A 23,405-nucleotide genomic window follows, 5' to 3' on the forward strand; every position below is an offset into this window, starting at 1 on the left:
ACCTTTGCCACCTCAGGGTTCAGTCCCTGCTGCCCTCACAGTCTGCCATGGGGTCCCCCAAACAGACACGTGGGCGGGGCCGGGTTATCCCGGTGGAGCCCGGAGGAGCCTCACCTGCGGCTGCTGCGTGGGTTGCCTGGGCTGCACAATGCTGTACTCTGACCTCCTGACCCCCACCACACTGAAGTGGTCCCTGCTGTCCTCCAGCTGCCCCCGTGCTGCCCAGCATGTCCACCTCTTCTCTCTCCTGACCCCCTGCCTTGCAGCTGTCAGAGCATGGACACCCTCCCTCCCTGTTGGGGGCAGTCCACCGTCCCCCAGGACAGTCTCCCTCAGGTGGCCCAGAGCCGCCTCCCGCTGCTGCCCTGACCACGGGTGGGGTACGGCCTCTCTCAGTCCTTCATTTCTGACCCCCCACCTCCTCCGGCTAGCAAGTGGCTCCAGGACCCCCGGGCTCCCCATCCTGGCCCTGGGGTGCACACAGCAGGGATTCTGGGTGGAGCAGACTGTTTTCTTTCTGGGGTCTGTCTCATCTTCCATCGTCCCGGCCCCACTTTCTCCCCCAAGGGACTCGACACTAGACTTGGAGGGTGGGAGGCTTGGTGCCCCAGAGGGGCCTGGGGACGGTGCGTCCAGGCGTCGTCAGGAAGAGTGAAGGGAGCAGGGAGCAGGGAGCAGGGTTATGGGAGCCGCTCCCCTCCCCCTAAAGGATGCCGATCTAACACTTACGCAGGGGAACGCCCCTCTGCAGGTGAGCTGAGAGCCTCCGGTGAGCCCGGAGGCCCCGAAGGTGTCCCGGGCCCCGGGGCTTGGGGGAGGGGTGTGCCTTCCGGCCGGCGGGCACGGGCCGCTCCCGAGGGCGGCACAGGGACCCGAGGACGAGGAGGGCGGGGAGAAGGGAGGGGTGAGTCCCACGCGGAAGTCAGGTAGGACCGCTGGGCGGCCTCCAAGCCACACTCGGGTTCCCAGCGGCGCTGGGGCTGCCTCGCCTCGGGACCCTCCGACCCTGAGCCCAGTGCGACCACCGGCATGCGGGTGAGTCCGCGCGAGGCCACGCCCGCCGGGACAGGCCCCGGCCTCCCGCCCCTCCCGCCTCCGTCCCCGTCCCCTGCAGAGCGGGAGGGGGCCGGCAGGGGGTCGTGTCCCCCCGCTCCCCCGGGGCTGGGGCAGGACGGAAGAAAGGACTTGCCTCCTGCGCCGGGAGCCCCGGGGAGAGCGGGGTCAGGTGGGGGGCGTGGCCACCCCCGGGCGCTGAGCCTGGAGCCGGACCCCAGACCTCGCGGCTCCGTCCGGCGGGCAGGGGGCTGGAGAGACCCAGGGTGGCCGGCAGGGCCCTCCGCTCCTGGGGGTTCTGCCTGGGCCGGGGTGGGAGTCGCTGAAGGCTGCTGGATTCGGAATCTGGGGGCAGAGCAGGAGAGCGTCCGGGAGGACTTCCTCTCTTTCCTCCGCCAGGGACGAGGTCTCGAGGCCCGGGCAGCCGTGGGTGGCCGGGAGGAGACCCGAGCTGAGGTGGAGAGCGAAACCCGCCTCCCCGTCGCCCTCCTCCGGGCGCTCCCAGGTGTGGGCCAGGCAGGCGGCCTCGCACTCCGCCTCGGCCATTCCAGGGCTGTGGAGCCTTGGCAGCTGAGGCTGGTTCCCAGGCCGGCCCTGTGCTGGGGGGAAGGGAGCCTGGGGCTGGGGGGAGGAGGGGGCCTGGGCTGGGGGAGGAGGGGGCCTGGGGATGGGGTTGGGGGGTGTGGAGGGAGTTAAGGCAAGAAAATCAGCCTTTGGGTAAAGACAGACACAGACAGCAGAGAGCTCCGCCCCAGCCGGATCTGAGCATCCCCTTCCCCTGCCCAAATCCCTCCCATTTCCCACCCCCTACCCCTGGCCCCAGCTGCAGTCCAAGCTCCGCCGCTGCCTGTGCAGCCCTCTGGTCTCAGTTCAGTTCAGTCCTGTCCAACTCTGTGACCCCATGGACTGCAGCATGCCAGGCCTGCCTGTCCACCACCAACTCTCAGAGCTTGCTCAGACTCATGTCCTTTGAGTCGGTGATGCCATCCAACCATCTCAACGTCTGTCATCCCCTTCTCCCACCTTCAGTGTTTCCCAACATCAAGGTCTTTTCCAGTGAGTCAGTTCTTCACATCAGGTGGCCAAAGGATTGGAGTTTCAGCTTCAGCATCAGTCCTTCCAATGAATATTCAGGACTGATTTCCTTTAGGATTGACTGGTTGGATCTCCTTGCAGTCCAAGGGACTCTCAGGAGCCTTCTCCAACACCACAGTTCAGAAGCCCTCTGGTCTAGCTTCTGCTAACTGCTGGTCTCACCTCCTGGCGGCTGCCCTCAAGCCCGTTATGCTTCTGCAGAGCTGAAGTGCTGAGCACCAAGGCTTTATGCCGTCAAGTCCCTGAGTCTCTGTAGCAGGTTCTTGGACACCAGCTGTGTGCTGCCCCTCAGGCCCTGTCCACACTACCAGGGCAAGCTCTGGGCTGCCTCCCCTGCCAAGCAGGTACCTGCCTCTCCAGGCCCGTGTCCACTCACGCTGGGCACTGCCTGTGAGGGCTGCACTCACAGCAGGCCGCATCTGGGGTGGATGACCAGACAGACATGTGATCTGACAAATGAGATGGATGGACAGTGGGAGGCATGGTGGGAAGGAGGGGCCCAAGGCGGGAGGGAGGCAGATGACAGGACTTGGAAGACAAGGGAGCCGGGACTTCCCTGGCGGCCCGGTGGTTGGGACTTGGTGCTTCTGCTGCAGGGTGCATAGGTTTGATCCCTGGTCAGGGAGGTGAGATCCTACATGTTTCATGGTGTGGCCCCCGAACGATGAGGAAACAGAGCCAGGTGGGGGATCGCACGTGTGGGCAGGCCTCTCCACGTCTGAGCTTGGTGCTGGGGTGGGCTGTCCCTTTGCTGAGTGATGAAACCACTGCTTGCTGGTAGGGCCTAGCCAGGGGGCTGTGGGGTGCTGGCTGGGCTGTCGTGTGACCCTAAGCCTGAGGCGGGCCATGGATGGTTCGGGGAGGCCCCTGCCTGCTGCGTGTGGCTAGGGTGACGTCGTGTGCTCCAGGTAGGCTGCCCGGCCAGAAGGGTCGGGAGCTGCGGGGCAGGCACACCCGCACAGCAGTCCCCGTGCCCTGCCGGGACCTGCAAGCTGCCTGGGGATGGACAGACAGAGTGTGGATCCCCAGGCCTGGCCCCCACGCCTGGGCTGGTCTCCCGGGGAGCTGCAGCCTCTAAAGAACTCAAGCAGGCAGTGGGTGGACCGACTGGGGCTCTGGCCTGGACTCAGTCCTGGGCCTGGCCTACTGGGTGCGTGGCCTGCAGGGAGTGGGGGCTGGAAGCCCCAAGGGAGGACAACGGAGAGCCGGGTGCCTGGAACCTCCCCCGTCCATGTGCGCAGACTTGCTGGGGACCTGCACGTGGTGGGGCTGGGACCCCCCAAGGCCAAGCGGGCCCGGGGAGCCTCTGACCCTGCCTGGGGTCTGGGAGCCTGATGGGCACACATGGTTTCCTGGAGGTGGGGCCTGGTGGACAGGGACAGCAGAACCCCCAGATAGCTCGCCTCAGGTGCACCAAGCAGTCAGGTTGGCTGGAGGTGGGGGTGACTTTAGGGGAGCCTGGTTCTAATCCGTGAAGGCCTCTCTCCCTGGAGGACAGGTGGGCAATGGACAGCCTGATCCTGGAGCCTGGGGCCCAGGCAGCTGGCCTGGGAATGGGGCCACTGGGCACACAGCGTGTGGGCACCAGACGTCCGGACGTCGAGTGTGGGGTGGCTTGACAGGACGGGGCAGGGGACTTAGGCCTGGCTGCTGCTGCTCCTGCACCTGCCGGCCCTTTCCCTGGGGGAACCAGGTCATGACCGGGGTGGGGCTGTGTCCCAGTGATGGGGGACAGTGCCCGTGGGACCCCTTTGGTCCAGGTCACACAGCAGCCTCCAGGGAAGGCTGACTCCCCTTTTCCAAGAGGCTCTGGGTAACGCCCCAAAGTCATGTGATGTCTCTGGGGAAAGAGAGCTGCCCCAGCCTCATTTCTGGGGCCACTTGAGGGTTAGCCTCCAGCTGCTGCCTTTGGGAGTCCCTCGGGGATGGTCCTCCCCAGGCTCCCTCCTCCCATCTGGATCCCTGTGCTGTCCCTCCCCACCCGGGGACCCCGTCTCCCCACCCAGGTACCCTGTCTTCCCGCCCTGGGGACCCCATCTCCTCACTCAGGTACCCCATCTCGCCACCCGGGGACCCCATCTCCCTACCCCAGGTACCCCATCTTCCCGCCCCAGGGACCCCGTCTCCCCAGCTGGGACCCCATCTTCCCGCTGCTGGTCCTGCCCACTCTTCAGCCTCAGGCTCACGTGAGGTAGCCTCTCTTTTCAGCCTCTGTGGGCCTGCCGGCGAGGGACCCTCAGAGGGTCGTCCTGCAGGGGGTCCAGCCCCAGCAAGCGTAGGCCTCCTCCTGGGTCCGAGTTCGAGTACGTGAGGACCCATTTCACTCACGAATTTGTCCCACATGACGCTTCGCTCCTACAGTGGGCAAGTCACAGGACTGGCTGCTGGTGACAGAAATGTACCAGCGTCCCTCGTCCCCATCTACATGAGACCTGACTCCCTTCGCTGAGACAGGCGCCTCAGCCCAGAGCGCACGCGCACAGACCGGCCTGAGGAGGCGGCTTTCTCCTCTGGCCCTGACCCCACTGCGGGTCCGAGGGCTCGGGCGGTGCGGGGTTGGAGCTGGGGCAGAAGGGGGCAGGCCTGCGGAGGGGGTGAGCGCCCCCCAGGAAAGCGGGACAGAGGGCCGGGCAGGGGCTGCACCGCGGCACAAAGACCCTGGCGTCCCGTGCCCCGGAGCTGGCCGTTTTGTGGCTGAGACAGAGGGGAGAGAGGGGGCAGACCCAGGCCTGGTTCTGGACCCAGTAGTTCCGGGTGTGTCTGGGGTGGGGAGTTGGGGTCGAGTCCTGGATTTAGTGAAACAAAATAAAAAACAGGTCCCCAGTAAGCTGAATTTCACACACACAACAGTATTTTTTTTTTTTTTTAGTATAGGTTATGTCCCATGCAATAATTGGGACATACTTATACTAAATGGTATTTATTGTTTATCTGAAATTCAAATGTGATGGGTGGCCTCCGTTTTCTCTGGCAGCCCTCAAGGGCAGACTGGCTGGAGCAGTCCAGTGAGGCTTTCTGGAGGAGGCAGGAATGCGCAGGGAGGAGAAGGGGAGCGGCGCAGGGCAAGGGCTGGCCAGGACGCTGAGCAGCTGCGATGCCTGGGGGTGGGGGTGGGGGGTTGCAGGCTTGTGAGCCGGGCGGGGCTGCCCAGAGGCAGTAGTGGGTGGTGGGCTGGCGGCGGGCCCACGGTGGGATGGGGAGCCACCAGGCCCTTCAAGGAAGTCAGGGGGCTCAAGCTGACACAGCTCTCAGTTCCCCCAGGCCCTCATCCCGGGCTTCCTGTCCCTCCCGGGGTCCCCCATGCTCCCTGGGGAGCTGCCGACGGGACACGGCTGGCGGCCTCTCACTGGGCACACGGCCTGGCCAGCCCTTTGCCGGGGCTGCAGGATGCTGCCCGCGTTGCGTCAGGCCCCCCAAGGCTGGGAGAGGTGGGTTCTTGCCTGAGGGCACAAAGCCTCAGCACCTGCTGGGCGCTTGGCTCCGGAGGTGGTGTCTTTCCCCCGCCTCAGCCCCCGGGGGTTCCCCCTGATGACCCACCTGCCTGTCTGCCCTGGTCCCCCATCTCCTTTGTCCCCCACTCCCTTCAGCCCAGTGGCTCTTCCAGAGAAGGGGCCCTGGGTCACTTTGTCTCAAGCCCTCCTAGCCTGCTGTCTGCTCTTTGGGAATCAGTGAGGCCTTAAGACACCCCTCCCACCTGGATGCCAGTCCCAGCATTTTCCACTCCCCCACTCCTGTGTGTGCTTAGCCGCTTGGACCCTGTGCGGCCCCATGGACTGTAGCCCACCAGGCTCCTCTGCCCATGGATTTCCCAGGCAAGAGTACTGGAGCGGGTTGTCACTTCCTCCTCCCGGGGATCTTCCCAACCCAGGGGTGGAGCCCACGTCTCCTGCATTGGCAGGCAGGTTCTTTACCACTGTGCCACTTGGGAAGCCCCCGACTGCTACTTGTGCAGTTTTTGCAGATCTGTAAGTTTTCCTAAAGTGTCACAAAGACAGTGCAGGGCCTGCCGTGCCTGTTGCCTGGGGCGCTGGTGCAGGTGACGAGCCTGACTCGGCCTGGACTCACGTCACCGGCTTTTCAAGTGTATCACGCAGGCCCCCCACGGCATCATCGCCACGGCCCCACGGCCCCTCCCGTCTGTGACGGCCTCTCCGTCCCCCCTGTCCTTGGCTGCCTGACTCCGGGGTCTGCTCGCTGGGGCTCTCCTCCTGCTGGGATGGGGCCGTGGGCTTTGGGGACCACGGGCTGCTGCGTGCCATCGCCTGGGCCGTCATCTCCCGGGTTGGGGGCCTCCACCAGGGTCTCCTCTGTAAAGTGGCTGGTTTTCTGTTTCATACTTCCCTTGTTAGTCGCTGAGTCCAGGCCAGCCTCAACAGGGAGGATTTCACCTCCCGGAGGGAGGAACATAGAAGGACGTGTGTTCGTTAGTGAAAGTGAAAGTGTTAGTCACTTGGTGTCTGACTCTTTGCCACCCCATGGACTGTAGCCCACCAGGCTTCTCTGTCCATGGGATTTCCCAGATGAGAATACTGGAGTGGGTTTCCATTTCCTTTTCCAGCGGGTCTTCCTAACCCAGGAATCAAACCCACGCCCCCTGTGTCTCCTGCCTTGGCAGGTAGATTCTTTACCACTAGTGCCACCTGGGAAGAAAACTGATGAGCCTTTGGGTTATTTCCACAATTTTGGTATGAAATATGCTAGTGTGAGCGCCTTTGTGTGACTCCAAGGGGGGCCAGGGGGCAGGTCCGCGAGGTTTCTCAAATTCAGGCACCAAGGCGTGCACAGCAGCAGCACATGGGGTCCTGCTGAGTCACCCTGGCTTTTTTTTTTACACATAGCTTATTTTCAATACTGTATGATTTTCAGGTGATTTACAGTATTATGTTACATTCAATAATTTTATAGATCACCTGGGTGTTTTTTTTGGTCACAGTGTGCTTGCAGGGTCTCAGTTCCCTGACCAGGGACTGAACCCGGGCCCCGGCAGTGAAGGCACCGAGTCCTAACCACCAGGCTGCCGCCAACTCCCACACCTGGATGGTTCACACTGTCTGACTGTAAAATGTTTGCTGCCAAATGGGTGGACGGTGATGCCTCCTTGGTCACCTAGCCTGCATTTTCCAAACGGTTTCACGTTCGAGTTCCATGTTTTCACCTTCTGGGTGCTCCTCTTCTGTGAAGTGTCCATTTGCATCTTTGGCCCATTTTCACTGGACTGCCTGCCTTTTCTTATGAATTTAGGGTGCTCTTTGTATGTTTCCCAACAAACCTTTGCCGGCCATTTGTGCTGCAGCCTCAGCGTGCACGTGGCCCCACCAGAAACCATCCCTTTGGTGCCAGAGCACCCAGCCTGGGAGGCGCTCTATTGTGGCAACGAGTGCCAGCCTCTGTTCCGCATGTGCTTCACCCCCAGGGAGAAGACAGTCTCCGGATCCTGGTGCCGACGGAAGGTGAGAGCCTTCCGCTGATGGACATCAATACTTGTGAGGTGAGCCTCCGTGAGCCCCTCCTGGGCCTGGTCCCGCTCCCCCACGCCCTGCACCCGGCCTGCTCTGGTTGCCAGCCCTGGGCCCCGCGCCTCTTTCCTCTAGACCGAGGCCCCTGAGCTATGGGACTATGTCTTTGTGGTCGATCGTCGCACCCAGAGAAACCCCGGGCAGGTCCAGAGGCAGCGGCAGTTCTTGGAAGAGCTTGAGAACCAGGGCTTTCGCTACAAGGTGGGAGGGCTGAGGGCCCTGCCTGGGTGCAGCAGTCACAGGGGGCTGGGTGGGTCCCAGGAAGGAGTCTGGGGAGGTTGCCTGTGGCCTCATGCCGGAGTCGGAGGGGACAGACTGTTGGCCTCGGATGAAGGGGGAGGGTCCCAAGGTGGAGCAGAGGGTCCCATGCTGCCCCCAACTCTCAGGCAATGGAGGACCAGGAGAAGGAGTTCTTCGGGATCCGAGCTGACAATAGGATGTTTGACCGGTACTGGAGACTTACGGAGACCGAGGACACTGTCCCCAGAGGGGAGCTGTCCAGGCCAACTTCCATCCGAGCCACCAACAGGTGGGAGGCTGGCCCACGCGGGGCCAGGTGGACCCCTGCCCACCTACATGGTGGTCCAGACAGGCAGCAAGGCTCCCAGGTGTGGTCCTGGGGCAGAGGCCACAGGGGGCAACCATCTGTGCCTTACTTACCATGCCTGTAATACTGGAAAATGTGCTTGAAGGTTACATCTGTGACTGTGTCCCCAGATGCAGACCAGAAGCCAGCCTTAAAGGGCGGGTGGCATTTGGAGAGGCTGGGAGGACTCTCCTGGTCGTCCCTCCTGGGTTCTGAGGTCGTCTCCCTGGATTCAGTCTCCACTTCTTTTCTCCAGACTGAATGCCCTTCTCTGGACATCTGTCCCTGCCTCCCAGGCACCCCACACCTCCTCTCTCTCTCTAGGAACCTGCTTCTCCCCACTCTGATCCTTAGCCCACCAAGCCAGTCCACCTGTCCTCCCCACACCCTGCCTCCAGCACCTTCCTGGTCCTAGCCCCAGCCCTCTGAACTCAGCTGGGGCCAGTCAGGGAGGTCAACAAAGAACACTCTGGGAGTCTGGATATGAGGCAATGGAGGGGGCTTCCTGGGAGCTCAGAACTGGCTGGTTTGGGAGGACACATGCGTAGAGGCACCTTGTCGGGGCCTGGAAGGAGCAGGCTGTGGGGAGGGCCCTGGGACACTTGGGAGGCTGTGTCTCATAGGAGGTGTTCCAGAGGAGCAGGATCAGATGTCTGGATGTGCCACCTCCTGGCTGTGTGGCCTTGGCCAAGTTACCCTCTGAGTTTCAGTCTCCCATAGGCAAAATGGCTCACAGGGTGTAAAGAGGATTTATTTGTGCACATAAAGGGTGTGCTCTGAACATGTTGGGGCTCCAGGTGGGAGGTGTGATTGGAGGTGGGGAATCCTGGAGGAAGCTGGGCGGCCGATTGTAGGGCTGAGCATGGGGCCCTGGGATGAGAGAGACCACCCTGAAGGCGGCCCACCTTGCAACCACGGTACAGCTGAACCCTGGGAGGATTCGAGGAGCTGTGCTCCCAGATGAGTCCTGGATTCTGAGCTCTGGTCAGGCAGTCCCGGCTAGTGGTCTGGGAGCTCTGCCAGGTTGAAGAGGGGCCTGGAACCTGGCCAGACAGAGGACCCTCCTGAACCAGCTCTTGTGTTCTAGAATCCGAATTGTCGACTTTGTCCTGAACAGCAAGATGGCAGCAGGTGGTAAGGACTGGATGGGCAGGTGGCCTGTGCCGCAGCCCTCCAGGAGGGGCGTCGCATGGGGAGAACGGGACAGGGTCCTCCCTCATCCCCGCCCCTTCTGACCCGAGAACCCCTCTGACCACCAGACACGCTCCAGGATTTGGTGAAGGATGGGGTCTTTGAGGCCGGGTTCCCCCTGCACAAGGTGAGGGGTGGGCTGGCTGGGAGAGGCCCTGAGGGCAGGACTTGAGGCAGGAAGCTCTCACTGTGTCTCACCTGTGCCCAGGGGGAAGAACACCTAAAGAAGAAATGGGCCCGGTGGAGAAGCATGTTCCAAAGGCAGCCAATTAGTGATATCAGGTACTACTGCCCTCGCGGACACACCTGTGCCCCCCGCAGGCAGGCCGCCCCTCTGTAGATACACCCATGCCTCCAGCAAACAGCTGTCTGGCGAACCATTCAGACATACATTTAGATGTCCTCGGTACACTCCTTGCCCCCAGCATGGCAAGCTTCACCCAGGCGTTGGCCGTCACCCCTGGTGGGAGTGGCCCTGACGGGACGCTGTGCCCGTAGGGACTACTTTGGAGAGAAAGTGGCCCTGTACTTCGCCTGGCTCGGCTGGTACACTTACATGCTGGTGCCCGCCGCAGTGATAGGCCTCATCGTCTTCCTGAGCGGGTTTTCCCAATTCGAAGCCAGCCAGATAAGGTGGGCGGGGCCAGGGAAGGGGCGGGACTGAAGCTGATGGTGGGCGGAGTCAGGGAAGGGGCGGGCCTGAAACAGGGTGGGTGGGGTCATGGAAGGGGCGTATCTGAAGCTGAGGGTGGGCGGAGCCAGGGAAGGGGCGGGACTGAAGCTGACGGTGGGGCAGAGTCAGGGAAGGGGCGGGCCTGAAACAGGGTGGGTGGGGTCATGGAAGGGGCGTATCTGAAGCTGAGGGTGGGGTGGGGCCAGAGAAGGGGCGGGACTGAAGCTGAGGGTGGGCGGAGTCAGAGAAGGGGCGGTCCAGGGAGGGGCCCCTCCAGGGTCCACAGGAAAGCCGGCAGCCAATTCGGTCCCTGCGCCCTCAGCAAGGAGATCTGCAAGGCCCACGACATCTACATGTGCCCTCGCGGCGACCACAACCGCAGGTTCCAGCGGCTCTCAGACACCTGCGCCTATGCCAAGGTTTGCGCGGGATGGAGGCGGGCCCAGCGGGTCCTCCCGGGGAAGGGGAGGCCTGGGCCGAGGGCTGGGGGGAAGGCCATCCCAGCCCAACGTGCCCCTCCCTCTAGCTCACCCACCTCTTTGACAACGAGGGCACCGTGCTGTTCGCCATCTTCATGGCGCTGTGGGGTGAGTCGTGCGGACCTGGGGCCCCCTGAGCAACACACGTAGACACGTCCCTGAGGCCTCTGCTTTCTGGCGCAGCCACGGTGTTCCTGGAGCTGTGGAAGCGGGAGCGAGCCCGAGTGGTCCTGCAGTGGGAGCTGTACGGGTGGGACGAGGACCAGGTGAGGCTGACCGGCGGCTGGCTCGGGCCCTGAGAGGCTGCTGAGTCCAAGGGGTTCCGTGTCCAAGGGCTTCCCGTCGAAGGTTCCCATGTCCAAGGGTTTCCTGTGTCCGAGGGGGTGTCTGTATCCAAGGGCTTCCTGCTTCAAAGTTTCCTGTGTCCGAAGGGGTTCCGTGTCCGAGAGGTTCCACGTCCCAGGGGTTCCGTGTCTGAGTGGGTTCAGTGTCCAAAGGGTTCTTGTGTCTGAGGGGGTCCTCTGTCGGAGGGCGGGTCCCAGGCCCCAGGGGGTTCTGCATCTGAGGCAGTTCCGGCATCTGAGGCCAGTTGGGTGCCTTCCACAGGAGGAAATGGCTCTGGGGCTCATAAGCTGCCCAGACCACCAGCCGCAGCTGCACCAGCACTCCTACCTGCGGAGCACCGTCATCCTTCTCCTGTCTCTCCTGATGGTACTCCTGGGCTCCCGTGGCTGGGCTGGAGAGCAGCTGGGGCAGTTCCCTGAGCCCCGCCCATCCTGCCTCCACCCCAGATCTGCCTCATGATCGGCATGGCCCACGTCCTGGTGGTCTACCGAGTCCTAGCTGCCGCCCTCTTCAACTCGGCCTTGCCCTTCCTGGGGGAGCAGGTGACCACGGCTGTGGTGGTGAGCGGGGCCCTGGTTCACTATGTGATCATCCTCATCATGACCAAGGTAGGGGTCGGGGCAGGGGAGGGTGTGGGGCAGGCTGCGGCTCCGCCCAGGTCCAAGGTGAGCCCTGTCTCCCCTCCTGCAGATCAACAAATATGTGGCCCTGAAGCTTTGTGACTTTGGTGAGAGAATGGCTTCTCTGGGAGAGGATTCAGGGTGGGGGTCTTGGAACCCTGGGGTGGGGAAATGGGGCCCATGAGAGGCCAGAACATCCTGCCTGGGAGACAGGTGAGGGTCCCAGGTGACCCCAAGTTTTTAGGATATGGACAGGCTGGGCGTGGGCTGTCATTGGGGGGAGAGACGGAGGAAGGATGGCCCCACATCTCATTCCAGAGAAACCCAGGACCTTTTCAGAGCGAGAGAGCAAGTTCACTATCAAGTTCTTCACTCTGCAGTTTTTTGCTCACTTCTCCTCCCTTATCTACATTGCCTTCATCCTGGGCAGGTAAGGGCCACCGGCTCTCACATGCCTCCCTCTAACTTCTTTCTCCCACCTTGGAAATGGAAACACATGTTCTTTTTAATTTTTAAAATGAATCAAGCTCAGAACACATGGAAACCTAATACAGAAAAGTGTGGAAGAAGTGCACAGTCTACCCCCAACTGTCCAGTTCACGTCCCCAGAGATGACACTGTTTGTTGCATCTCCCCAGATATTTTTACACATCTGAGCACACACAAACACGCCTGTCTTAAAATTCTTCTGTGTTTGTTTCGGCTGTGCTGTGCCCTTGTTGCTGTGCACATGTGTGATCTGAGGCTGCTCTCTAGTTGCGGCGTGAGGGCTTCTCCTTGCTGTGGCTCCTGTCGCAAAGCGTGGGCTCCAGGCACACGGGCTTCAGTAGTTGCGGTGCACCAGCTTCGTTGCCCTGTGGTGGCGCGTGGAATCTGCCTGGACCAGGGATTGAAACTGTGTCCCCTGCGTTGGCAGGCAGATTCTCAACCACTGTGCCACCAGGGGAGTCCCAGATACACCTGTTGACGTAAGTGGTTAGTCATGTAAATTATCCTCTCTGCCTTACCCTGAAAGCACACAATGGGTATCTTCCATGTCCGCAAGGGTGGTGAGGCTTTGTTTTTAAAACCATACATGAGCATTCCTTTGAGAGATGTTCTTGAATTTATGTAACCACATCAGTTGGTGGACATTTGGGTTAATCCCAGTTTTGAGCTTTGTAAGTAAAGTGGCGGTGGGCATCTCATATACCAGGCTCAGGCACACACTTGCCCTCACCTTCCAAATTAGTGAAGTTAATATTTTGATTCAATCAACAGACATTTTCTTGTCTTTTCGGAAGAAAATAATTGCTCCATGTGGTCTCTGTGTTTGCTCAACTTTTGTAAGTCGCATTGTGGTTGTTCAGGCGCTGTCATGTGCGATTCTTTGTGATCCCCGTGGACTGCAGTGTGCCAGTCTTCCTGTCCTTCACCACCTCCTGGGGTTTGCTCAGACTCATTAACTCCGAACTCTCTAGTGGAACTTTGAAAACAGAAAACCCCTCCCAGTTCATTCAAAGACATCGTGAGGTCCTTGGAGAGGCCTTCCGTCTGTCCCCGTCTCCGGGCGCTGCTTGGCCTTCCCATCCTGGTGAGCCCATCCCCCTCTGCCAGGGAGGACCCCAAGTTTTCCAGTGGCTTCCTGAGAAAGGGTGCGCAGGAGATCATCTGTGCTGAGCTCCTCTGTATTGAGGACCTGACCGAGCGACTGCTAGAGACAGGATGCTAGGTTGGATGTGGTTTCCTCAGACTCGAGGGATAGCTTTATTGGCTTCCAGTGTTCCGTCCCACGGACCTGACGGCAACGCGACTCCGACCCTCTGCGTCTTCTCACTATCCTCCATCTCCGGAAACTTCTTAGCAGTGTGACTCGGTGGCTCTTTCTCACTGCACGTTGCTTCAGTACTTCACGCCTCTCTCTTCCACACCAGCATCTCTGTCTCTACTGGACGGTCTCCACCACCACGCAGATGTGCCCGCGTCTCCCTTTCAAACACCCTTCTCCCTGTTGTGCCGGGTTCCTGGCATCCCCAGCCCGTGCTTCTCCCGCCCCGCACCAGGGCCACCTCTGGCCACTGACTGCTGCCCTTCTCCTGGCCTCTAAAGAGCACTTGACCCAGAACCCTGGTCCCTCAGACCCCGCTCTTGCCTTGCTCCCTCTGCTTCTGCCCTGCCCTGTCTCAACTCCTGTGCTGGCCAGGTATGCAGAATCCATGCTGATCAAGTGGAAAGAAATTACCCGGTGCTCGCTGGGCCTGGAGCCTCAGGTCCTCCCGTTTTAGTGATTTTCTGATGTGTCTGATAGCCCCCTCCTCTGGTTCCCTCTCTTCCCGTCTGGTAAATTCTTTTTGTTTGGAAATCAGATCTTCTGAATTGATCATCCAATTTTCTTCGCTTTTTCCTTCCATCCTTGTCCCAGTTTCTCAGAAGTTTTCTTTGAATGCATCACTTCTGCTTATGTTCTTAATTTCAGAGCACTCCTTTCGATATTTCAGGGTCTTTACAGCTGCCTCTTCGTGTTACCTGGACACCAGGGTTTCTCTTGTCTGAGAATGTGGCCTCTTTTCCTGCTACTCTGCGTTGCTTCTGTTGCTTGCAAGTGTTTTACGCTCTTTGTTGATTGGTCTCTGATTCTGGTGTTAGAGACTGTCCTTAGATGTCTTTTATTCCCGGACACATGTCTTTAATTGAGAAAGGTATGTGCCAGTGTGCTCTGGACCACGTGTCTCCTGGTGGGGCCTTTTGCTCTGTCTGTTCCCGAAGGGGAATCCCTGGTGTCCTGCCTGGAGGAAGGAGGATGCCTTTGGTATGCTGGGAGCCCAGCTGGGGGAGGGACAGCGTGGGGTCTCGGTGTCCATTGGCTCAATCCTGAGATCTGAGTCTTTGGTTGTTCAACCTCCTGGAAGTATCTCTGTCTTTTTGCTTGTGTGGGGGGATTAGAGGTCAGATAGGAGGCCCAGGGGTTCAGCCAGGCCTGCATCCCATCCAGCGGGTGCCCCCGGCCCACCAGAGGGGCCTGAGTCCTGGGTGCTCCGGGCGAGGTGGGGCTGCCGGCTGCTCGGACGTCAGCCCCACAGGTTCGATCCAGCAGGATGTGTCGAGTGGGCTGCAGGCCTCTCCAGGTCCCTCCCAGCTCTGAGGTGATGCCTGGCCGTGGGTGTCGGCAGCCATTTCAATTGAAAGCTGGGAGTGCATGTTTATGTGGAGATGAGCATTGCTAAAGCAACCTCCAGAAACCCTGAGGTGACTCACAGAGACACGCGCTCTGCGTGTGTGCATACCCCCTGCTGATCTGACGAACAGAGGCTTCTCATCTTTCAAGGTGCCTTATTAAAACCTATTAGTGAGAATCCAGCTTCTTCCGAGATATTTATTGGTCATTAAATTTCCGTTTCTATAAACTGTTCATATCATCTGAGCATTTTCGTAATCTCAAGATCAAATGGATTCTCTTTTGACGTTATCAGTTTCTTAAAATCATGTCATATTTTACTTTGCTTCTTATTTGACCATTTCTTTGTCGTAGAGCTCTTTATTTTTCCTATTGTTTCCAGCTGCCTTTTCCCCCTTGCGTGTCTATGGCAAACTGTTTGTTGCACGGAGTCCCTTTGTCCATGGGACCCTCCTTGGGAGCCCTGCCTTATCCCACGCTGGCCTGGTTGCTCTCTGCGCCTCCTGTACATCTGTCTTCTTGGGACTTGGGTTAGGACCATCATTTCCTGATTCCCAAGCCTCCTTCTTTCTTGATTTTTGCTTTCATTTATTCTGAGAAGGTATATTGGAGAGGTAAATTTTCTGAATTCTTTTATGTCTCAAGGTGTCATGGTCTACCTTGGCACATGTTTGATATGGCTGGGTAGAGAAGTCTAACTTCAAAACAGTTTTCCTTTCTAGAACTTCAGAGACATTGCTCCTTTGTCTTTGAACATGCAAAATGAATGATGAGAAGTGTGCAGAAAATCTGATTTTTGTTTTTTCCTAGTTGACCTAGATTTTTTCCCCTCTGGTAGAGGGATCTTCTGTTTAAAGTTAAGGTCTTCTCTTTAAGCAGGGGGACACTCAGGGTGAGTCTTTTCTTCCTGCACTGTGCTGGGCAGTTGTTGGCACCTTCCGATGAAAAAACCATGTCCTGCTTAAGCTCAGTAAATTTTCTTCTTTTTAATGTCAGGTTTTTTAAAAAAACCTCCCCTTGCTTCCTCTTTATGCGAGTCCTGGTCCTCGCGGGCTGTCCCCTGTGCCTCTGCCTTTTTCTCTCATGTCGTCCGTCTCTCTGTCTCACACTCCTCACGCGTCTGCCTTTTTCTCTCATGTTGTCCGTCTCTCTGTCTCACACTCCTCACACGTCTGCCTTTTTCTCTCATGTCGTCCGTCTCTCTGTCTCACACTCCTCACGCGTCTGCCTTTTTCACTCATGTCGTCTGTCTCTCTGTCTCTACACTCCTCATGTGTCTGCCTTTCTCTCTCATGTCGTCCGTCTCTCTGTCTCACAATCCTCATCTGGGAAGGTCGTTTCACTTTGTCTTTTTTGCCTTCTGTTGTTTTCTTCTAAGAATTTAAGACAAAGTCTTAATTTTTAAGAGATTTTTGGTCTTTTGTTACCCTTAGAGTGTCCTTTTCTTGTTTCCATAGACACAGTACTTTCTTGAAGATGTCAATGTTCTTTTTTCCCCTTAAGTTTTTTCTTTTAAGTATTTGGCTGCACCACGTCTTCGTTGCGGCCTGTGGGATCTAGTACCCTGACCAGGGATTGAGCCTGGGTCCCTGGGACTGGGGGCTCGGAGTCCTAGCCGCTGGGCCACCAGAGAAATCCCATTTCCTTTCCTCATCTCATTTCCTAAAGGGTCCATCTTCCTGTTCCTTTACCGCAGTCTTTCTCTGTTAATACAGCCGCTTTTCCTCACGACTGAAGATTTGCAGCCCTCCACTGACTTTGGATAACGAAGGACTCAGTTTATTTTCCCTGGCAGGATGGAATATGTCTTTATAATAATAACTCATGTCACGGACACTCACACATTCTATCCTAAGTCATGTTCGTCAACTCTAATCCGCACAACAGCCCTATGGGGTAGGGACTCTAAACCCCATTTCAAAGATGGGTTGACGGAGAAGTTAGGAAGCTCTCAGGGTCACATAGTCAGCAGGCGGAGGAGCAGACGAGGCCCGACTCGGTTCCTCCTGTGTGCCGTCCCTGCACACTGTGCTTCCGGGTGAGGAGGCGAAAGCCTAGGCGATCTCTCGTGTTCCTATGAAGGCAGTTTCCAATATTTTTAAACACTCAGATCTTTGATCCACAGGAACTGGTTCTGCTGCAAGGGGCACGGGAGGGAAGCTTGTTTTGTTTCCAAGTGACAGCCAGCTGTCCCCAAACCATCTGCTGACTGTTCCATCAGCACCACCACCTTCTGCACACGCCAAGTCCCATCATTTGCCTGAATGTTTTGCTCTTTCTGTGAATTCTGATCATTTTAGTCTAGTATCTTACTGTGTAATTATTACTCTGTTATGCTTTACTATCAGATAGGACTAGCATTAATTTTCTTTTTCTCTTCTTTTTCACTTTTCTTTTTTTGTAGTTATTTACATGTTTATTCTTCTAGGTGAACTTTAATTTTTGTCAAACTCCATCAAAATTCTGTGGAGTTTACCTTAGGATTGCAGGGAAATTATACATTCTTTTAGGGAGAACCGACATACATACTGTATTAATTTTCTTTTACCACAATTTAGTGGCTTTAAACAATACACATTATGGACAGTTCTAGAGGCCGAGTCCAAAAAGGGTCTTGCTGGACTAAAGTCACAGTCAGCAGGGCTGCGTTCTGTCTGGAGACCCTCGGGGAGAATCCACACTGCTGTTTTTTTCAGCTTCTAGACGCTGCCTGATTCCATGGCTCCTGGTCCCTTCCTCCTGTGTCTGCAAAGCCAGTGGTGTCAGGCTGAGCCCCTTTCATTTTGTCATGTCTCCAACTCTTCTCTTTCCTCATTTAAGGACTCTGGTGATTAAAATGGGCACACCTAGATCACCCAGGATTCTCTGTCCATTTTAAGGTCAGCTGATTGGCAACCTTAATGCTGCCACGTCATATAACATAAGCCAGGAATCATGATGTGGACGTCCTTGGGGGCCTGTCATTCTATCTGTCTCAAGCAGGCAATCCTCATTTTTTGTATCAAAGACAAGGCTTCTCTATTCAAGTCTTGTTTTGATGTTCTTTAGCTGTCATGTGAACTCTGCTCTCAGTTCAGTCGTTCAGTCGTGTCCAACTCTTAGTGATCCCATGGACTGCAGCACGCCAGGCTTCCCCGTCCATCACCAGCCTCCAGAGCTTGTTCAAACTCATGCCCATCAAGTTGGTGATGCCATCCAAGCATCTCATCCTCTGTCGTCCCCTTCTCCTCCTGCCTTCAGTCTTTCCCAGCATCGTTTTCTTTTCTAATGAGTCAGCTCTTCGCATCAGGTGGCCAAAGTATTAGAGTCTCAGCTTCAGCATCAGTCCTTCCAATGAATATTCAGGACTGATTTCCTTTAGCATTGACTGGTTGGATCTCCTTGTAGTCCGAGGGACTCTCAAGAGTCTTCTCCAATAACACAGTTCAAAAGCATCAATTCTTCAGCACTCAGCTTTCTTTATAGTCCAACTCTCACATCCATACATGATAGTTGGAAAAACCATAGCCTTGACTAGATGGACCTTTGTCAGCAAAGTAATGTCTCTGCTTTTCAATATGCTGTCTAGGTTGGTCATAGATTTTCTTCCAAGGAGCAAGCATCTTTTAATTTCATGGCTGCAGTCACCCTCTGCAGTGATTTTGGAGCCCCCCAAAATAAAGTCTGTCACTGTTTCCATTGTTTCCCCATCTATTTCCCATGAAGTGATGGGACTAGATGCCATGATCTTCGTTTTCTGAATGTTGAGTTTTAAGCCAACTTTTTCACTCTCCTCTTTCACTTTCATCAGGAGGCTCTTTAGTTCTTCTTCGCTTTCTGTATCATCTGTATATCTGAGGTTATGAATATTTCTCCTGGCAATCTTGACTCCAGCTTGTGCTTCATCCAGCCCAGCATTTTGCGTGATGTACTCTGCATAGAAGTTAAATAAGCAGGGTGACAATATATAGCTTTGACATTTTTCTTTCCCAGTTTGGAACCAGTATGTTGTTCCATGTCCAGTTCTAACTGTTGCTTCTTGACTGGCATACAGATTTCTCAGGAGACAGGGCAGGTGGTCTGGTATTCCCATCTCTTGAATTTTCCATAGTTCGTTGTGATCCACACAGTCAAAGTCTTTGGCATAGTCAATAAAGTAGAAGTAGATGTTTTTCTAAGTAGAATTAGATGTTTTTCTGGAATTCTCTTGCTTTTTTGATGATCCAGCAGATGTTTGCAATTTGTTCTCTGGTTCCTCTGCCTTTTCTAAAACCAGCTTGAACATCTAGAAGTTCATGGTTCACATGTTGTTGAAGCCTGGCTTGGAGACTTTTGAGCGTGACTTTGCAAGCGTGTGAGGTGAGTGCAGTTGTGCGGTGGTGTGAACACGCTTTGGCATCGCCTTTCTTTGATTGGAATGAAAACTGACCTTTTCGAGTCCTGTGGCCACTGCTGAGTTTTCCCAATGTGTTGGCATACTGAGTGCAGCAGTTTCACAGCATCATCTTTTAGGACTGGAAATAGCTCAACTGGAATTCCATCACCTCCAGTAGCTTTGTTTGTAGTGGTGCTTCCTAAGGCCCTCTTGACTTTACAGTCCAGGATGTCTGGCTCTAGGTGAGTGATCACACCACCTATCACGACGTTATCTGGATCACGAAGGTCTTTTTTGTACAGTTCTTCTGTGTATTTTTGCCACCTCTTCTTAATATCTTCTGCTTCTGTTGGGTCCATACCATTTCTGTCCTTTATTTTGCCCATCTTTGCATGAAATGTTCCCTTGGTATCTCTAATTTTCTTGAAGAGGTCTAGTCTTTCCCCTTCTATTGTTTTCCTCTATTTCTTTGCATTGATCACTGGGGGAGGCTTTCTTATCTCTCCTTGCTATTCTTTGGAACTCTGCATTCAGATGGGTATGTCTTTCCTTTTTCCCTTTGCCTTTCGCTTCTCCTTTCTCAGCTATTTTTAAGGCCTCTTCAGACAACCATTTTGCCTTTTTGCATTTCTTTTTCTTGGGGATGGTCTTGATCACTGCCTCCTGTACAATGTCACGAACCTCCATCCACAGTTCTTCAGGCACTTTGTCTATCAGAGCTAATCCCTTGAATCTGTTTGTCACTTCCACTGTATAATCGTAAGGGGTTTGATTTAGGTCATACCTGAATGGATTAGATGGCTCAGACGGTAAAGCGTCTGTCTACAATGTGGGAGACCCAGGTTCGATCCCTGGGTCGGGAAGACCCCCTGGAGAAGGAAATGGCAATCCACTCCAGTACTATTGCCTGGAAAATCCCATGGATAGAGGAGCCTGGTAGGCTACAGTCCAGGGGGTTGCAGAGTTGGACACGACTGAGCGAATGTTATTCTTACCCTTGAATGGTCTAGTGGTTTGTGTGTGCGAGCATGTGCCCACAGGCGTGTCTGGGCACAAGGCTCACATCCGGCCGCTGCTCACCTGTGGGGCAGGTCTGCTTCCTTCCCCTCCAGGGCCCATTGCGCCCCGATTCCCACTCTTGTCCTGCCACCTCCCTCAGCCTGGCTGTCCTTCACAGGATCAACGGTCACCCCGGGAAGACGGTGCGCCTGGCGGGGCTGTGGAAGCTGGAGGAGGTCAGCCTGTCCCGGGTGCCCTGCTGCCCTCTTCCCGAACTGCCCTCTCTCCTGGCCTCTCCCAGTGCCCCGTGCGCATGCGCCCCTCCCACCCTTGTCCCTGCAGTGCCACCTCAGCGGCTGCATGATGGACCTCTTCGTGCAGATGGCCATCATCATGGGTCTGAAGCAAACGCTCAGCAACTGCGTGGAGTATCTGAAGCCGTGAGGACCCCCTCCCCTCCGGGCGCCGCCCACCGCAGGGAGTCCGGACCCCAGGAGGCCCCGCCCCCGCCCCGCCCCCTGCTCCTCCCGGTTCTCCACCCGCTTCTCCTGCCCCTAGGTGGCTGGCGCACAAGTGTCGCTCCTTGCGGGCCCCGTCTCAGGACCCCGAGCTGGGCCACTGGCAGCGCAACTATCGGCTGAACCCAGTCTACACCTTCAGCCTGTTCAACGAGTTCATGGAGATGAGTACGCGGGGTGGGGCTGGCGGCCGAGGGGCTGGCGGAGGGGCTGGCGAGGACGCGCAGGGTGACCGCTCCGGCCCGCAGTGATCCAGTACGGCTTCACCACCATCTTCGTGGCTGCCTTCCCGCTGGCCCCGCTGCTCGCGCTCTTCAGCAACCTCGTGGAGATCCGCCTGGACGCCATCAAAATGGTCCGGCTGCAGCGGCGCCTGGTGCCACGCAAGGCCAAGGACATCGGTCAGGGGCCGGCCAGGGGCGGGGCGGCCAGTGCGCCAGTCTCCCTGGAACCCCAGCTCTAAGCCTTGCGGGGCAAGAGGGGCCCTCACCCCGCGGTGGCCCCCAGCCCTTCCCAGGGTCTGCCTGGGTTGGGGGTTGAGCCCAGGCCCCAAGAAGAGGAGGGGCTGGCATGCCCCCACTGCCCCCCACCCCCAGTCGGGTTGAAGGGCCAAAGCCACTGGGAAGCAGATACGAAAAGGCTGGACTCTGAGAGCAGGAAGCTGGGGGAGAGATGTCCAGCAGCTGGGGGCAGGGACTCGGTCACCTCGGCTGGCCTTGCCAGGGCGGACGGGGTCAGGGATGAAGCAAGGAGATGGAGTACTGGACAAGGCAGCAGGAGAGAGGAAGGCCTCCATCCCAGGACCAGTAAGGGGGTCTGCCCCTGCCCTGGGTGGGGGAACCTAGGAGGCAGAGCAGGCCTGGGGGCAGCTGAAAGGTTCAGGCATAACATGGGGGATGGAGACCTGGGCCCCTCCCTGTCCATGTCAAGAAGCAGGGTGCAGGAGAGTGGCGTTTGCCCTCTGCTGGCCTTGGCCAAGACTGTCCTCATCAGGGGCCTGGCAGTCTCCACGAGCATAAGTGTGACAAAGCCCTTGGCCATCCGGGCTCCCAGCCTTGGGGAATCAATGGGGCCAGGGGAGGAGGCTCGTAGGCAGACTGGGCCTCTCTCCCTTCTGTGGCCCAGGGACCTGGCTGCAGGTGCTGGAGATCATCGGTGTGCTGGCGGTCATTGCCAATGGGATGGTCATCGCCTTCACGTCCGAGTTCATCCCCCGTGTGGTGTACAAGTACCGCTATGGCCCCTGCCGGAGAGGGGCCCAGTCTGAAGTCGAGTAAGGGGACGCTGCCACACAGCCCCTGGGGGAGTCTCAAACTGTCCAGAGGCCCCTGCAAAACTGGCCCCACCCCAGGGGAGCCCAGGGCAGGGCTTGGTGCTCCCAGTTTCTCCTGGGGTGGTCTGCCCCCGCCCTGTGCCGACCTGGAGACCCTGGGTAGAGCCTGGGAATGCAGACTGGACCCTAGGAGGGCATTAATGTCCCAGAGCTAGCCATTTCCTGAGCAAGCGCTACGGGAACGGCTCCCCTTCCGAATTCAGACGCTTTGTAGGGTCTGCACACTGTCCTCATCCAGCTCTTCCAGCCCTGTGGGGGGCTGGGTCTCCAGGGGTCTCTCCCAGGAAGGCTCCCCCAGCCCCTGCGAGTCCCTTCAGCCTCCCCGAGGGCCCGTCTCCCATGTACAGAGGTGAAGGAGAGGGTCTGCACTGTGGCCCACCCTGACGGCCCCCACCACGTCAGGCCAGATTCGAGCCGGCACCCCGGAAGCCTGAGGGGCCACACCAAGCTCCTGTCCTCTGCCCACAGCTGCTTCACCGGCTATGTCAACCACAGCCTGTCTGTGTTCTACACCAAAGACTTCCAGGATCCTGCCAAAATCGAGGGCTGGGAGAATGTGACCGAGTGCAGGTTTGGACCCCCACCCCCTGTGAGCACCCTTTGAACTCCTGACCCCTGACCTCATCTGCTCCCCACCCCAGGTACCGGGACTATTTCTCTGCTCAGGACTCCAACTTCTCAGAGCAGCAGTGGTTCCTCCTGGCGATCCGCCTGGCCTTCCTCATCCTCTTCGAGGTGAGTCAGCACGGCAGGGACCCTGGAGTGGGGCAGCTCTCTGACCCTTGGCGCCCCTGTGCAGCCCTCCTGACCTCCCCTCTCTGCCGTCCCCAGCACGTGGCTTTATGCATCAAGCTCATTGCGGCCTGGTTTGTACCCGACGTCCCGCAGTCTGTGAAGAACGAAGTCCTGAAGAAGAAGTACCAGAGACTGGAAGAAAAAAGGTGGAGAGGCGGGGCTGGCTGGGAGCAGGGAGGGGCTGGGGTGGGCCCACTCAACCCCTTTCCTGCCTCCAGCTGCAGCCCCAAGAGCACAGACGTGTAGGGGACCTGGAGCAGGTGGTGCCTGGAGGCCCACGACTCAGGAGCTGCCACCACGGCCTCCCACCCCAGCCTGGCTGGCTGTGTGTGGGGAGCTTTAAGAAGACCTGAGTGTGTGGGGGGGCCCTGGGAGCCCCTGTGTGTTTGGGGTGTCTGCGAACTGCACCCTTGTCCGTGCTCTGTGAGGCCTGTTCCATGTGTTAGGTCTCAGGCTTGGTACTGCCTGACTTGAACTCTCAGTGACTCCTGCCAGCCCTAGAAGGGGAGGGCGGGCAGGGCAGAGGCTCCTGCGCAGCCACAGTGCAGGGGGGCTGGCCTCTTTCCTGGGCTGCCCTCTGACTTCTGGGCCCCAGATCTTGCCCCACCCCCTGGCTCCCTTCAACCAGCAGAATTTTCTATAATAAAATAAAAATTTTCTGTAGATTTCTGGGTCTCTCTGATGGATTATGTCT

General features: G+C 57.4%; 1 protein-coding gene across 5 annotated transcripts; it reads left to right on the top strand.

Annotated features, from left to right (window-relative positions):
- Nucleotides 1–887: 887 nt before the first annotated feature.
- On the top strand, nucleotides 888–23,376 carry ANO9 (anoctamin 9). Of its 5 annotated transcripts, none has more exons than XM_070783227.1 (24): nucleotides 888–1,035; nucleotides 7,562–7,636; nucleotides 7,740–7,865; nucleotides 8,051–8,193; nucleotides 9,338–9,384; nucleotides 9,510–9,568; nucleotides 9,650–9,723; nucleotides 9,940–10,074; nucleotides 10,437–10,533; nucleotides 10,641–10,701; nucleotides 10,777–10,859; nucleotides 11,200–11,304; nucleotides 11,385–11,546; nucleotides 11,629–11,665; nucleotides 11,877–11,988; nucleotides 20,244–20,301; nucleotides 20,408–20,505; nucleotides 20,624–20,751; nucleotides 20,832–20,984; nucleotides 21,709–21,856; nucleotides 22,385–22,486; nucleotides 22,558–22,651; nucleotides 22,748–22,857; nucleotides 22,930–23,376. In XM_070783227.1, exons 1-24 carry the CDS (start codon nucleotides 1,030–1,032, stop codon nucleotides 22,955–22,957), a joined length of 2,241 nt encoding a protein of 746 aa, XP_070639328.1. In that variant the 5' UTR covers nucleotides 888–1,029; the 3' UTR covers nucleotides 22,958–23,376. The 5 variants fall into 5 exon arrangements, with proteins under 5 accessions (XP_070639328.1, XP_070639329.1, XP_070639330.1 ...); XM_070783228.1 differs by having other exon boundaries at nucleotides 20,447–20,505; XM_070783229.1 differs by lacking the exon at nucleotides 7,740–7,865.
- Nucleotides 23,377–23,405: the final 29 nt, after the last annotated feature.

This window comes from Bos indicus, chromosome 29 (genome assembly GCF_029378745.1).
Source record: "Bos indicus isolate NIAB-ARS_2022 breed Sahiwal x Tharparkar chromosome 29, NIAB-ARS_B.indTharparkar_mat_pri_1.0, whole genome shotgun sequence".
Lineage (NCBI taxonomy): Eukaryota > Metazoa > Chordata > Mammalia > Artiodactyla > Bovidae > Bos > Bos indicus.